The following is a 16099-nucleotide window of genomic DNA, read 5'->3' on the forward strand; positions in this document are numbered from 1 at the left end:
TTGGGAAAAATTTTAAAATTTGGTGCAAGTATTGTGCTCAAATTACACCTGAAAACAATCCTATTTAAAGTGGTTTGAAACATTTAACTTTTTTTTATTATTATTATTGTTAGGACATAATCAGGCTCATATCTAAGCATCTGTCAATGAGTTTCACCTGTAAAGARAAGCAAAAGAAACATCAGATAAATAATTGCAAAAATCATCAAGTGAAGGTATTTGTACAATTTTTTATTTATTTATTTAGTTTTGGCTGATCCCTCAAAGCCAAGGAGCTTGGTGTACTTTATGGCTCTGACTCCCCTCTGTTTGTGGAGAAATCTAATTTCACACATGATTGTTTCTTTCTCTCTGCTGGGTCTGTGTGCAGACACACTGTAGTTAGTGCCTTAACATTACGTTCTAGTTTGCTCGAGGCTAGATCACCCGGTGAAGGAAGAGAATGGGGTTTACTGGAAAAAAACTAAGTGGAGAAAGTAGGAAACAATCCGATCTATAAAAGCAGTGAACAAAGAGAAATAAGGATGGACGTGTTTCCTCACGTTTCCATTGTTTCTTTTTTTTTATCCTTTGTTACATTGAAAAAGGAACGAACTTAAAATATAAGAGTAATAATTAAAACTAAAAAATCCTCAGTAAGATTGAGTACTTCATTGTTTTGATAAAAAAAAAGAAAAAAAAAGTAATTTGTCTACAAAGCAGATAAAAAAAGGACCAAATTCAATTTCTAAGTACTGATTTACATTGCACTGCTTTGCATCTACACATTCAGCCGGACCTCTTAATGCTTGGGGCTAGATTTATCACCGCCAGGGCCCTGTGATGATGAGGCCATTTAGCTTTGGTCCCTTTGGCCCTCCTCTGATTAGTGCTAAACATCTTCTCTAATAACTTTAACAAGAGTAATGCCTCAGGACAACATGCCGATGCACAGAGGCAACTGTGCATTCACACATACTGCCCTCCTTGGAGATCAGGGAAAAGTGCTGAGGGCTACCCATCTTCCTCTTTCAAAGTCACCCTTGGCGTCTCACATCGTTCCAGGATGYGTCCCCACACGCTTTTACGGCTTGTCTTCTGTCTCTTGCATTCATTCCTGTTCTAACCAAAACACAAAATTGAGTTGGTTATGGTTCAAGAGTCCCATTTGTCCCTCACAAACTTCCTCTCAGTGTTAATATGAGTCAGGAAAAAAAGGAATATATGAATACAAACCAGACTGGATAGCTTAGCGCTCTTCTGGGGATAAAAAGGAAAGAAATGAAATTTGGAATGCAATATGTGATACTGCTCTACWGGGAATTTCATGGACTGTCTTCAAAAAGGGAAGCCACTTCACTGCTCTGTGCTCAAACACAAATGAATTTAATGTACACATGCTCTGTAGGACAAAGAAGCTAATTATTTTTAGCTGCACTGATGTCATCGGAACTGASTTATCCAAACTTAACTTGTTTAACCTGTTCTGACTCTTGTCGACTCACCTGCAAACATTGCTGACTACAGCTCAGCATTTAAGCACTGCCCAGTTACAGTATGTACTTTAAGTGTATTATCTTTTTGTGTGTAACTGGTTGTGATTTTCTAGATAAATTGTATTCATATCCCTTGAATGTTATTGCATTTTGTTGTGTTACAGGCATTTTGCTGRGATTTTATGTAACAGTATACAACATAAAGTAGCAYGTAAATATGGACAAAAGTTTAAAACAATATTGATTTAAAATTTTWGTTATTTTTTAATACAAATTTTACAATTTTGGTAATTTAGGGCTGTATCGTGTATCAGTTTCTACTGCTGATACACTAAAAACCTGGGGTMATTCTGGATGGAGTTTCTGTATTCTCCCTTTGCATGCACGAGTAATCTAGCTTCCTTATACAGTCCAAAAAATCACTGTTATGTTAATTGGTCTTTCTTGCCCTTAGGTAAGAGTCAGTTGCTGAGCATGGTAATTTGTCTTGAGTGTCTAAGGGATGCTTTGTGATGGACTGGGAACYTGTCTAGGCACTCGCCCAAATCACTACCCTGCAAGGATAAGTGGTATAGACATTGGAGTGAGTTTTATTCAAACCCATTAAGCTTTTTCAGACTATGTTTAAAAGTAACAGTAAAACAACATCTCATTTCTCCCCTTTCACACTGATCAACTGTAACTGGACAAAATGTGAAAAAGTTCACCAAATATGATTATGTGCTTTATGTCAATTCCTGTGAATATAGAAAAAGTACAGAAACAAAGTTGCAAAGGTCATATTGGGAAGATTAATACGTTTAGCTRACTTGACTTCATTTGCTTTCTTAGCCTTTTTATGCAGATAAAATGACCATATTTCTTTGTTATATCATTAACAGACTTCCGTCTATGTGCTGCATTCAAGAGATACATGGAGTATGCTTTCAAAGAGAATTATGAAGACAACTTATCCAAAAAACAGACTAGATTTGTCAGTTATTCTTTGTCATYCTGAAAATAGTACCATTGACTGTTCTGTTCAACAACTGATGATACTTTCATGAGAGGTTTTTTTTTTGTTTTGCTTTTTTTAATTACTGTTATCATTGAAATAATTGACGGTAGTAACAACAAAGCTTAAATCCCCAAGGTTTTGCTAACTGTTTTTTAGTACAGAAGGTAGAGATAAGATACAAACACAAAAACTAGTTTAATTTCATCTTTACCACCCAAAAATAGCTCGAACGTATTGTTATTCTTTATTTTAATTTGGCATTTTTAGCAAACATATTCACATGAAATAGACTTTTCCGCGGTGCACTTGAAAGCAGCACAAAGGTCCCGCCGTGACGCCAGCTGAGGGAGGAACTCCCGACAGCACAAGTCAACCAGGAAACGAAGGCTGATAACGCAGACGTACCGTCCTCTGCTGACGGTATAGACGAAAGGAATTAGTACTGTTTAAAGTACACGGTTTGAATTTAATTTCTATAGTTAGTTATATACAGAGTAGAGGCATGGCTTCCMTCTTCAAGAAGAAGACTGTCGATGGTAAGTTTRTTCTGTGTTACAAAAGCTAGCTAACTTGTTTTTAGCCCATTTGTTTTCAGCCTATGTGTTCTTCCCGTTTGAATTAGCTGTCCCCATATAACTCGTTGAACCTGTTGTTGGTTTTGTTGAGTCACCAGTCACGTTACTAACCTGGAGAAAGCGTCGAAAGGTTCCCAAACTACCTGGATTCAAGGAAATAACCTAGGATAGGAATGTGATAGTTAAAATGCAAACAAATGACTTAAAAATGTCAAAGAACGTCTGGGTTTCTCACCACATAACCGAGGAATAAAAGTCAACTTATTATTTGAGGTTGTACGAAGAGGATGTTTTTATTGTCACTCAAACTTAGAAAATGTGATTTTATGCACATTAATTGAAATACAAAACAAATGACCCAAAATGAATGTCATTGAATATACTAAAGGTATATTCAATGTGCTTTATGTCAATTCCTGTGAATATAGAAAAAGTACAGAAACAAAGTTGCCTTTATACTAAAGGTATATTCAATGACAAAACACCGGATTTTTGCAAATGGTTCTCAGTCGAATGTTTTGAACACCTACGGTTTTGATTACGTTTCTATTTTATTTCAGACATAACATTTACCATTCATAATTCTGCTTAAACTTYGTTTTRCCAACTGGATTTTAGTACAGAAGGAGTACAATAAGGAAAAGGAGAGGGRAAATTACATTGTAATTGCGTAATGAATTTGAAAGGTTAAGTATGACGTCTTGGCATGCCGTCATCCTCTAACCTATTAATTTTAGTAACCCGATTCTGGAAAACCTTACAGTATGAATATTTTAATAATTTCTTCAGGCAACACAATCAGCCATTCAGAGTTAAAATGGAAAATCTGACACATTTTTCCTAAAAAATGTATAAATCAATTATTCGTTCTCAAATAATGACTCTCAGGACATAAAAATCTAATATCTACCTCTTCACTTTTTGTAAAAAAAAAAAAAAAAAACAATGTGTGAAAATCTGAATTAAACTATAGAACCAGGTTCAAGGGGGAAAAAAGGCATAGCAGGAGTAGGAAAATCTATCCACAGCATTGCTTACTTACTCCTCCCATCCCTGTCATTCCAGCCTCACCCACAGCAACAATCTGCATACTGTACTCACTGTGCTCCCTTACCTTCACAGTATGTTGAGTTGTCAACAGATCTTCTTTAATGCTGGCTTTTCTTTTTTTTTTTTTTTTGACGTTTCTTGTCTCATGCATTTCCCGAGTCTTCCCTCACCCTTTCATTCTCTGGACGGAGAGTTTTTGGATTTTTTTTTCTTGCCTTGTGTCTGGTCGTCGGAGTGGTTTCTGGTCGATTTTTAAATTTACTTCCCATGGTTGGTGTTGGGGGGGAAAGATGGCACATATTTGTAGGATGATATCCCTCCCACTTTGATACGTTGGCGGCACGTCACCTTATACGCACTTATGCATCATCCCTACAAGTGGTCCACTGTAGTGATGTGATTCTAACTAGTTTATTGTTTACTGACTTTGAAAGAATAGGCTTTATTAAGCTGCTTTCTCAGGATGTCATTCAGTTATGAAATAAAGCTTAAAAACTCGTGTAAAGCTGTCTTTTTTGCTTTTATACTCCTAATTTATATTTTGTAATTGTTTTTTATTATTGAAATAATTATTATAATATTTAGATATGATGGTGCTCTAATAGAAGATCAGGTCAACATTTATATTCTGAAGCAAATTAGTTTTTTTTTCTGTTTATCAGTCGTGTTCTTGATTTTTTTTTTTTTTTTTTATCACAAAATTCTCCTTTTTCAAATGTATATATTCATACATTTTAAGAAATGATAAAAAATAATTAAAATTCAGACCTTGAATTCAGAATCTCAGATGTTTTTTTTTTTTTTTTTTGACCTAGTAGCCGTGTGAATTATCCTGATTTGTTCTGATTAGTCAGCTGTCATTGTGTGACTTCAGGATTGTGCAATATTTCACATGATGCTCTGGCAGCTGACTGATTCAATATTGATGTCAGCTGCCAGAGCAGTTGCCACAGTTGTCAGTGTGTATTCAGTGTGTTGCTGATCTTGCTGCGGTATTTTGGATGCAATAGACAAAGACAATCAAACAAGCCTACTGCAAAGGTTAAGACTATTGTGCTTTAGATTTCTTTCAGTAGCCATGCTGCAGACCATTGACTTTATTGTAGGAGATGAGAAATGTTTTTCCTTTTGTGTATGTTTTTTTTTTTTTCTCATTTTCTTTTTTTTATGAAATAAGTACAATGGTAACAAAAGGTTCATTTACCTATTTTTCCAGTTAGCTTTTATCTAAGGAACATGTATTTATATATTTTAAGAGTGTTTATCTTCRTCAAWAGAATCTTTGATTTAACTTTAATAATTCTKCCTTACTTTTATCCTATTAACTTTAATGACTGGTTAACCAAGATGTTTTTTTTTTTTAAGTTTGATGTTTTTATTATTTATTTATTTATTAATTAAGATTACATCGCCATTTTATATTTCATACTAAATAAAAAACAGTTTTTAATTTTATTGCTATTTTGTATTATGGTTAAAGTGTATATATTTTTTACTAAGAATCTGGTATTTTAATATTTGAATATCAATTTTTTCCTGTAGAGTAGCGGTTCTCAACGTGGGCGGTACCGCCCCCCAGGGGGCATTCAGGGGGCGCTGGCCGACATTTTTACAAAAGGGGGGCGCTGGGATGCCTTTGGGGGGCGTTTAGTCGAAGATAAACTTTACACCTCAAATGCAGAACAATGCCGGTTTAGACTTTGAGCAACTTGGTAAAACTGTATTGTGTAACATTAAATCATGCTTGGCTGCAACTGTATCGATGGCAGCTCTTCTTCTATTCAGTGTTTGTTAGCTTCTGTTAGCTTCTTGGCGCAGCTTCGTTCTCCTGCTACTGGTAGCTAAAATCACGATACCCTCACTGAGTATCCCTCTGAAAAATGAACCCATTTAAATACAGAAATAAAGAAATCCCTCCATGGGTGATACCTCGAAGGAGAGCTTTCATTTTATAGCGTTAACACAGTGCTGTAAGTGGTCCGGTATGAAACGGGGGTGATAGAACAACACAGCACTTTTAAATTTCAATAATCAGAATGCAGAAATTGTTTACGTTGTTTTTAAAGGTTTATGTCAGTCTGCCTTTTCCCCATCGATACGCTTCCCGGCTGCCTTTCACCTTAGGGGGTAAAAAAAAAAGACGCGCACATTGCGCAAAACTCTGAAACAGGAGAAGCGGGACATAAAACGGAGCGACGAACTAGATGTGAATTATGGCATAAAAACAGAGAATCCGACGCTGAACAGTGAAAAAAATCAACGCATGATGTGAAACACATGATGATTAGGTGGCGCAGCAGGTGATGAGTGAAGATTACTGATGGTCAATAAACRATAAAATAAATCTAGCAACAGGAAAGAAACTAAAGTGGACATAGCAAYAAACCAAGAGAGGATAATACTAATCAAAAGAAACTAAATGGAAATGAATGAAGAACAAAATGCAAGAGTAAACTAAGAAACTAAAGTAAATACAGAGGAATAAACTGGTATGGCAAGACCTTTAGAGCAATAATTAATACAGAGGACTGTATGACAAGAATAAACACACTTTCCAGATAAAAGGCAAAATAATATTGTTGAAATGTCATGGGTTTGTTAAAACCACATCTAGTACTGAGAATAAATGTATCTTACAGACCATAACAGTAAAGAACTGATCACTTATTTATGTTTTTAATTGGATTTGATATATTTATTTCTTCAATATTGTTTTTCATGTCAGTGTTAATGTCATGAGGCTGATGACTCCATGACACTTTCAATTTGACTCATTAAGATTTGATTAAGAACCAGATTTGTTCTTTGTAATTTCTGTCCAGTAAAACTATTAATCTATAATCAATAGGTCTATATAAAGATATAATCCATTTTTCTGTCTCATATTTGTATGGCATTAAAAGGACCTGGAACTTTAGTTTTTCCACTGAAAACTCTGGTTTGCACAATAAATGCCATTTGGGTGAAGTTTTATGGATGATACTCTGTTGTCCCATTATCCTGAAGGCAGCACAGAGCTGCACCACCAGAATTGACAGAAACACTGAAGAGAAGAAGAGTTATGATTAATGTAGTTGCAGTTCTATCCATGTTTTAATTCCCATGACTTTTTTGTTCTCTGGGAAATTATTTTTGATGATAAATACAGAAACAAGCGTAAAAATCAAAACATCTACAATAGTGATAGTAATATTAATAATAAAATAATGGTCAGTGCAAAGTAGCCTGCAAATTCTTTGGTGGGGGGCGGTGAGGGACCTGGATAAAGGCTAGGGGGGCGCTGGCCCAAAAAAGGTTGAGAAACACTGCTGTAGAGTTTCCGCATCTATAAATGGGATTCCATTTCCTTTATTTCTAAATTCTGCTAGACATTTTCTTCAGTTTTATTGAAAAGCGTAATTTTTTTTGTGATTATTGCATACGTTCTATTCCCTTTCTGCAAAAATGCCTGGTGTTAAAGTTGATTGTATGAAAAGTGTTTTACTAATAAAACCTGATTTGTTGATTGAAACATACAGTATTAACCCTTCTGTCTTACTTGTTTTTACGTTTTCAAAAGACGTCATCAAGGAACAGTCTAAGGAGCTACGAAGCACTCAGAGACAGATCACCAGGGACCGAGCAGCGCTGGAGAAGCAAGAGAAACAAATGGTCAGAATTCACACACTCTAACCAATAAAGTTCAAGAAATGGAAAGTAATAAACGATGTCCATGCAGAGGATTTTTGTTAGATTTCTACATATTGCATCAAAGCTTCGAGGACCTCCAGCTGATGAAAAAGTCTTAGAAATCCGTTTAAATCTCCCTTTCACCACTAAGGACTAAACCCAAGTGGCTCATGGATCTAAGTGAAAAGAAAAGAATGAGCCGATGTGGAGGCTTTGCTCCAAGCAAGCAAAACGCACATGCACGCTCGCTCGCTCCATGAGGCTACAGCCGTACGTTACATGTCCCGTTTCAGTAAGATGAAAGAAGCGGAGAGTGTCTTCCTCATTTAGCTGTATTAAGTAAATATCGTGTGGGACATAATTACCTCCCTGGGGAACCCCATTTTTGTTCTTCATTAATGCTTTCCGCTAATTAGTCTGGTCTTTAAAAGCTTTGTTGTACACCCTGAATTAAAAGGATCTTGGCTGACAAATGAAAATTACCTTAATCTGCAAGTTAGCACAATCATAAGGGTCCCCCATTGTGCTTCCAATAAGAAAATGTGCCCACTCTCAGATTTATAGGCACAGCCTTTATTAAAAGCGGCAGAGAACCAAAGATTTCAAAGTATGTCTTATTATGATGTATATTCTATTTACACCAGGGAACACAAGAGCAAAATGAAATGGATGTGTTAAAATGAGTCAAATTTTACAGTCAGTCTTCAAATATGCGTATTAATATTTATTGAGGTGGATTTGTGCTGCATACCAGCATAAACATAAAAAAGCATATATTGCTTTTTTATTTGCCATGAAGTTAAGGAGGGCCAGATGAACTTTGATTCTGTTTATTTTTGGACAACTTATTTTTCAGATTTGAAGCTAATGCTCACTTTTTACAAAGCCATGACCTTCCAAAACCAATTACCCTACTTTGATTTGTCTTTAAGAACTGTACGACCAGTGTTCAAAAATGTTTAATTCACGCCTTTTAGCCAAGAACTGTCATTAATTATTTAGATTAGGAGTAGAGGAGTCATTCAGCGAGTTTGTCAGAGAGTAATGGTAGAGTTTCACTCATTTAAAACAAAGACAGGACAATTTAATGAATAAATTATTAATTTCTAAAATTATGAGCATGATTCGTACAGCTAGCAACTATAAAAAATTCTCTGTGCATCATCTATTAGGGATGGGTAGTCATTTCTTTTTTGCATCTCTGACTGTTGTCACATGCAAAACCATTGACTAAACAAAAAAATTTGATTGAATTTGATTATAAACTGTAAATTTTTTTCTGAGAGCAATAGACAGTACAACAGCACAATAAAATGTAACCACACTGACAACTGAATCTTTATATTTATTTATACAAAAAAAAGTGATCAAAAACTGTTTGTTTTTCTAATGATTTAAGTTCAAGTTTTGATTTCTGAGGATATCTGTCATTAAAAAAACTCTGCTCCCTGAATCAATGTTTAAAAGTATAACATAGAGCTGTTAAATATGTATTTTTTTTATCTGTAAAAACTCAGACATGGCACAGGAGTGAACTGATCTACCAAAGTTTAGCTCTTTCTTGGAGCTGAATGACCCTCATGCCTCCTACAGACTTCAGTTATTCTAAAAATAGCTGAGTCTTCACCCAGTAACCTCTATGCCAAAATGTGTTATTGATGGTACTTAGGTGTGTTCACTGACTGGAGAAAAGTAGGATTTTTGAGTTTCTGACCACATGGGCAGAGGTAAAGGCTTATTAAGCTGAAAAGCATCCGGTTCTGGTTAACTTCAGTATTCTTGGTGCTGTTTCCAAACATCAACAGTGTTTTAGCTTGTTAAAAAAATTGAAAGCATTTACTAATGTTTTCTGCAGATAGTAAAAAAAATAAATAAATAGAATCGTACATTTAGACTGCTTCAGGAAAAGCACAACAGCCTCTCAGCTGAGTGCTGCATTAGATCGTGTCTAGGAGGGAGCAGCTATCCATCACAACAAGGCTCTCCTCTTGATGTCTAAAGGGAAAGTAGATATTCAGAGTCTCCAATCAATACTACCATCAGTGCTTTCTTCCCCACTTTTTCCTTGTTGGTATGAGATTTTCTGACATTGCAGTTGGTAATGCAGCTTCTTTCCTTACAGTTCAGCCCCAATTTTTGCAATTAAATAATTTACAGATGAACTTGATGCATTTGACAAATGACAGTCCATAAATGTTTTGTGTTAAGAGGCTGAAGAAAATGGCTGAGTGGAGTGTTTTTTATGACTGTATCAAATATAAAGCATTTATTATTGGTTCCTGTTGAGGATGCTTTCAGCATGCAAGACATAAACAATACACTCTGGAGCCGAGAGACCGGCTAGCTTACTGTAACCCTCAGCTTCTGCCTCATCTCTTGGGATGCTCTCACACTGTCAGGCCCACACACACAATCCCTGAAGGCAGCAGCATATTTCCTCATGTTTACTGAAGCTAAATGCTTGGCTTGGCTTGCTAGCGAATAGTATTTGATCTAAAAGACGGTATTTATGGTGTCTGTATTTATAAACATCTCTGTTGGTCTGTAGAGATTTATGAATACAAACGCATATATGTATTTAAAATGTGAAGTCTGTCTGAAGGTATTTATTTTATTTATGGAACAACAGCTAATGTCTTGAGGGTAGGTCTGAATTGACAAGAATATTAAGAAAAGTTAAAAAGCAAAAACTTCAAAGTTCCAGTCAAAACCATTGACAACCATGTTTGAGGAGAAAACAAATTAAGATTGTACTTGGTCTTGTGCTCATTCATTTATAATTTTTTTTCTTTTTCTCTCTCCCCAGGAGTTGGAGATCAAGAAAATGGCTAAAAGCGGCAACAAGGAGGCTTGTAAGATTCTTGCAAAGCAGTTAGTTCAGCTTAGGAAGCAGAAGAACCGGACGTACGCCGTGAGCTCCAAGGTTACCTCCATGTCAACGCAAACTAAAGTCATGAACTCTCAAATGAAGATGGCTGGTGCCATGTCTACCACAGCCAAGGTAAAATCCTACACCATATTAGTTGCTCTGAGGTCAGATGTGCTAAATGTTTAGGAATTACTTCCACTTACATATTGTACATATAAACACCCAGAAAAATGATCAAGTTTTTTGGGGATTTTTTTTTTTTTGTCTTAACTTTTTTGTGTCATAATGGAAACATTATGAGAAAATGGTTATTGTAGGAGCTATATGTGTTTTAAGGGAAGTCCCAGCATCATTGTTAATGAAGTGTGACGAGCGTTTAATGGCCAGGAGCGAAGTATTGTACAACCACACACTGACAGGTTAAATATAATTAGGCTTCAGATTAATGGAGGGTGATGAGGTGTGATCGCTTTAAGTTTATTTTGACACAAATATATGGGTGCAGTTCTCTATGACGGAAAGAAAGAGAAATATTTGAACCAACTGAAAAGTGCGTCAGTCAGCAGGAGATGAGATCTTGGGTATGATGTCATCCTCAGTGACCCAAGTAGGTCACATTTATGTTTGCATGACGTGGAAATGAATGATCAGTCTGTGTTTAGACCTACCTGCTGCTCTTATCTCTGCGACAATGGAGGCAGTACGAGACGTACGGCCTCTTATCTAAAACCAAGCTAATACCGTATTTTCCTGACTATAAGTTAGACATTTTTCCTAGCTTGGCTGGTCCTGCAACTTATGTATGTTCCTCCCCCCCCAAGATTTTATCTTGCTTCCTTTCTGTCGTTTGAAGACGATGCAGGCCGTGAATAAGAAAATGGATCCGCAGAAGACACTGAAAACCATGCAGGACTTCCAGAAGGAGAACATGAAGATGGGKATGACCGAGGACATGAGTAAGTGCACATGATGCACAAACACATGTGGTGTTTATAAGCTTTTAACAAGGATTTAGAGGGTTAATATGAGAATGTATGTTTGGTAATAGAAACAAGTGAATAAAAATCAAGATGAAAGAATAAACAAAGAAAAAAAACCTACCTTAGAGTTTCAATTTGACTTTAAAATTTTGTGTTCGTCTTTTTATTCCCCCTCCCTATATCTTTATCTGTCCAGTCAACGACACTTTAGATGACATTTTTGATGAATCTGGGGATGAAGAAGAATCTCAGGACATTGTCAACCAGGTCCTGGATGAGATCGGCATTGAGATCTCAGGGAAGGTAAGACACCAAGTCTGATGTCGTCTGTTTAATGTTACTCTAATACATTTAAGCCCTTATGCCCTCATCATTACCTAAAGGAGAATCATAAGCATTTTGGGAGGATACAAATAAATGGGTTTTCTGCTGATTTTTACAAGCTTGTCTTTCCTAAATGAGGTAAAAGCTCTTGGTTACAAAAACAATACACTCTCCACATGGCTTTTCTTTTATCCGCTGTTAAAATGCACAACAGCTGCCGCACGGTGGGGCTCGCCTACAGCTCTTCAGGCTCAAGCGCTGTTACTGCCACGCTCTCCGTCTGCTGTATGTCTGGCTCCCCCTGGGGGGCTACATGAATTATTACCTCTCTGCACACTGCAGAAATCCACACGTCGTCCAACAAATGTACCCACAGCTGCAGTGAACATGGAGACAGCTTGATAATATTATTCTTTGTCTATAAAATACTGAAAGGAAAAGTCTTTCATCAGAGCTTCGGCAATGCGTGAAATTCATTAAGGTGGAGAAAACAAAATTGTTCAGTTTAAAGTAGTAGAAATGTGCTAAGAGTGCTTCACACAAGAAAATTATTTCTCCTTTTTTTTTTCCATTTTTGTTGCATCGTATTTTGTTCTTTAAAATTTCAAAGCACTTGTATAATACCAGGTATTCTGTGTCACAAAAGGCTGCAACACTGGATGGTTTACCGTCAAAGATTTGGCTGCAACATGTGCCAACACTGGAATCGGCTATAAACTCTCTAAAATACGGCAACGTTTGTGTTTTTCTTTCTTTTTTTTTTTTTTTTTTTCCATACAAAGTTGCTACGTCTTCTCGCACATTAGGTTTCTAAAATCTCTGAAGCTGTCATCTCAAAGAAAAATATCTTATTGTACAAGAAATCACAGATAGCTCACCAATTTTAAATTGTTTTTTTTAATTTATTTTTGTGGTACGGTGGAAAATCTATTCTTTACACTTGGTGACTAAAAAAAGGCTGTGTGATTATTTAATAATTCTTCCTGCTCATGGGATTTCCTGCCAATCTTCTGGTTTCAGATGGTCAGAGCACCAGCTGCAGGAAAGAACGTCCCCGGTGCCACCGCTGCCTCCTCCAAAGGAGCCACCATTTCCGACGACGAGATCGAGAGACAACTTCGAGCTCTGGGAGTGGATTAGTTCTGTTATTGTTCAGGTTCTAAGCTGGTGCAACTCAAAACTGTTTGATACGGACTCTTGTCGGATGCACTAGTTCTGTCATTGTTTAAAAGCTGCATACACTATTCTACACACACAAAGTCAAAGGCAAAAAGGCAGAATTTTCTCACGTTGTTATGCATATTGCCTTAAAGTTCATTGGACGTGTATTTATGAAAAAATATTTATTATGATACTGGAAAGGCCACAACTTGGCCCAAGAACTATGGTAATCTGCCTTTGGAAGGGCTAGAAATGCAGTTTGGAAATGTCTTTTCCATTTGACTGTTAGCCAGCATTTAGTTTGTCCTGTAATCAGTGACTGATGCTCTTTCTCCGGAAAGTTTTAATGCAAGACTTGGTGATTAAAAACAGCTTTGGGGTTGTCAATAAACAGATGGCTCTTGCCTTCTTTTTTTCAAATCATTTACCTGATGTTTGTGTTGCTTTGGGTTCATTTAAACCCATCTGACTCGTTTTCTCTGAGTGGAACCACCTCCATTAGAACTCCCAGTGGACAATTTTGCTTTCTTTTATCGCTTACAGGACATTTACAGCCAGGTGTTAGAATAACCATCACTAACTTTGCCGCTAAAGTTTAATTCAGGCTGGAAGACTGGCATGATTTTAAATTAATTGTCTGTTGATGTAAAGTAATTAAATAAGGTTTTATTTGGCTTCTAGGTTGTTTGATTTAATCAGCGATTGCAGAAAAGCGCTGGCTCTGCAGTCTCTTTTCTCTCTCGGCTGCTGTGCAGTTACTTTCTTTAGGAATCTTCAGCTGGCTCTTACAAAAGAAACTACACACACATGCACACTACAGCTACAAAATAATGGACGCGTATGTTGAAATGACACTGTGATTTCAAATGTTTTATGTCTGACTTKCTAACAAAGTGAATTGTTAATGTCAGCAGTTTCAGGCTCTGTGAGAGACRGTGATGTCTGTTCAATGAAACATTGTATCTTTCTCTCTCTGGCCGTTTAGTTCCACGTCGTTCATTCAAAATGAACTGAAAATGTCATTCTTGCACGCGTGTGACACACATTGCCCAACACACTCCTCTGAGGTTTTGCTCATCATTTCTTCCTCTATCATGCACCAGTCTAACATAACAGATTTTGATGAGTGCCGTTGCCTGGGTGGGAGTTTGTTTTCAAAGACATGCGTACTCATGTTTGTTTACTACTTTGTTATTGTAAATTGATTCTGTAAAAGGTTTATGGCTTTTATAAGGAATAAAGTTTCCTCAGGTACGATTCTGATTGGTTCTCATACTGTTTTTCCATATGAAGGGTCCCTCACATAAAATACTTTGTGAGGGAGAAAGTTAATTTTGAACTTTCTTGTAACACCAGGTGTCTGCCTCAACCATAGTGTAGAAAGAAGTCGTGACAAATTAACTTTTATTTTATTTTTCAGAAATGACATCCTAGGGTATTAAATGTCCATCCCCTTTTTGCAAAAGCTTTGTTTTTCTTAATATTTGTGTGTGTGTTTTAAGATAAAGTTGAAGTTCTTTAGAAATGACTATTTCCTCTGGTATATTTAAAAATAGCAAGTTGTCTTTTTTTAAAAGGTCATGCAACATTTGCGATTAAAGTTTTCTGTAGCTGGACCGAGTTCAAAGATGGCTCGTTAGWTTGTAAAGACTCCAGACTTATATTTTTGCTGTATTGTTCTTAGAAACAAAGTGAGTTTGTTTGGGATCATCGTTTTGCTTAGAACATTTATTTCAGTTCCAGCTTCTTACCCAGAATGCCGCAGTACATTTCTATATACACCATGCCTTTGATTACATGATGTCAGTTCCTTATGTTGGAAAACAGCCAGAAACAATGTTAMCACCCCCACATCACCCCAGAAAATATTTTTGTGGAAATTTGTTCTATTTCGTCTCCAAATATGGTATTAAAATGACATCCAAAGAGTTCAACTGATTGCATCTCACCAGACCAGTCTGGTGAATAAAGTCTGAATATTTGGACCGTCCAAATATTCTGCAGCTCATTTTAAATTATCTTCATTCATCATTTTTCTTTAGCAGTGCTGTCTACATACACTTTTTGGCACTATCCTTGGTCTTCCATTGTTTCCAATTTTTACTCCCTGTGTCACTCTAAAGTCAGTGAGGTGTGGTGATCATTACTGGTGAGGCGATGGCTTTTTGGAACACTTTTCCAGATTTAGAAAAAAAAAAAACATCTAATGGAAATATCTAGTTATATGATTGACATATTATAACTTGCTCAAGCATTTTGCATGGAATGAAATAATGCTTAAATATTGTGGAGGTTGAGACAATTCAACAGAGACCTGTATAATACATGTTGATCAACATGACAAAAGCAATTGAAAATGTAAGAAGAAGCAGAGAACTGAGCCTGTATGATGTCTGATGTCCAAAAGCTTTGCAATTTGTTGAAAGGAACAAGAAATAATTTTTTTGATGTGTCCAAGTGACAAATTGATTTGAAAATTAAACAAGTAGTTTTGAGAATTCCATTTCTGTTCTGAGAAATGCACCAACTCWGCRACAGAGAAAAACTGTAGTTTGGTTGTTGCTGACATCTAGTGTGAGTTTCATGTCAATACCTTTATTAGAAATGTGCTGAGAAAAATACTAAATATGTCCCTGCTGTAAGCCTAAATTCCTTCAAAATAAATTCTGCACATTAATCTATACAAAGAAAATGTTTTTTTTAGAAATATGCTGACAAGCCAATGATTTTGGCTCATTTCTGTATATATGGCAGCCTTTACCAACATTTCCATCATATGGTGCTGTTACAAAGCAAAATATGACAGTTTAAAGATTCATTAGCAAGCAATGTAATTGGGGAGAGATGGGGTGAAATGCAATTATTTAGTAAGTGAATGAATTACAGTAATTCCAAAACCCTTATTTGCAATGCAGAGAGCAAACCAAGAAAGTTGAGCAACTGTTATTGTTGCAAAAAGGATTCGAGTGAGTGATCGTTTCTTCTGCAGTGTGGTGATT

General features: G+C 36.3%; 1 protein-coding gene and 1 long non-coding RNA gene across 2 annotated transcripts; one reads left to right on the forward strand and one right to left on the reverse strand.

Annotated features, from left to right (window-relative positions):
- Window positions 1–210: 210 nt before the first annotated feature.
- On the reverse strand, window positions 211–4459 carry LOC103461387 (uncharacterized). Its single transcript, XR_533106.2, has 3 exons — window positions 4162–4459; window positions 3159–3209; window positions 211–1101 (listed from the first exon to the last, which is right to left on the reverse strand). It is a non-coding gene; the product is annotated as an uncharacterized LOC103461387 (long non-coding RNA).
- Window positions 1095–14363, forward strand: chmp2ba (charged multivesicular body protein 2Ba). Its single transcript, XM_008403696.2, has 6 exons — window positions 1095–3008; window positions 7657–7748; window positions 10573–10767; window positions 11489–11591; window positions 11812–11918; window positions 12960–14363. Exons 1-6 carry the CDS (start codon window positions 2975–2977, stop codon window positions 13077–13079), a joined length of 651 nt encoding a protein of 216 aa, XP_008401918.1. The 5' UTR covers window positions 1095–2974; the 3' UTR covers window positions 13080–14363.
- The last annotated feature ends 1736 nt before the right edge of the window (window positions 14364–16099 follow it).

Source organism: Poecilia reticulata, linkage group LG2 (assembly GCF_000633615.1).
Source record: "Poecilia reticulata strain Guanapo linkage group LG2, Guppy_female_1.0+MT, whole genome shotgun sequence".
NCBI classification, from domain to species: Eukaryota; Metazoa; Chordata; class Actinopteri; order Cyprinodontiformes; family Poeciliidae; genus Poecilia; species Poecilia reticulata.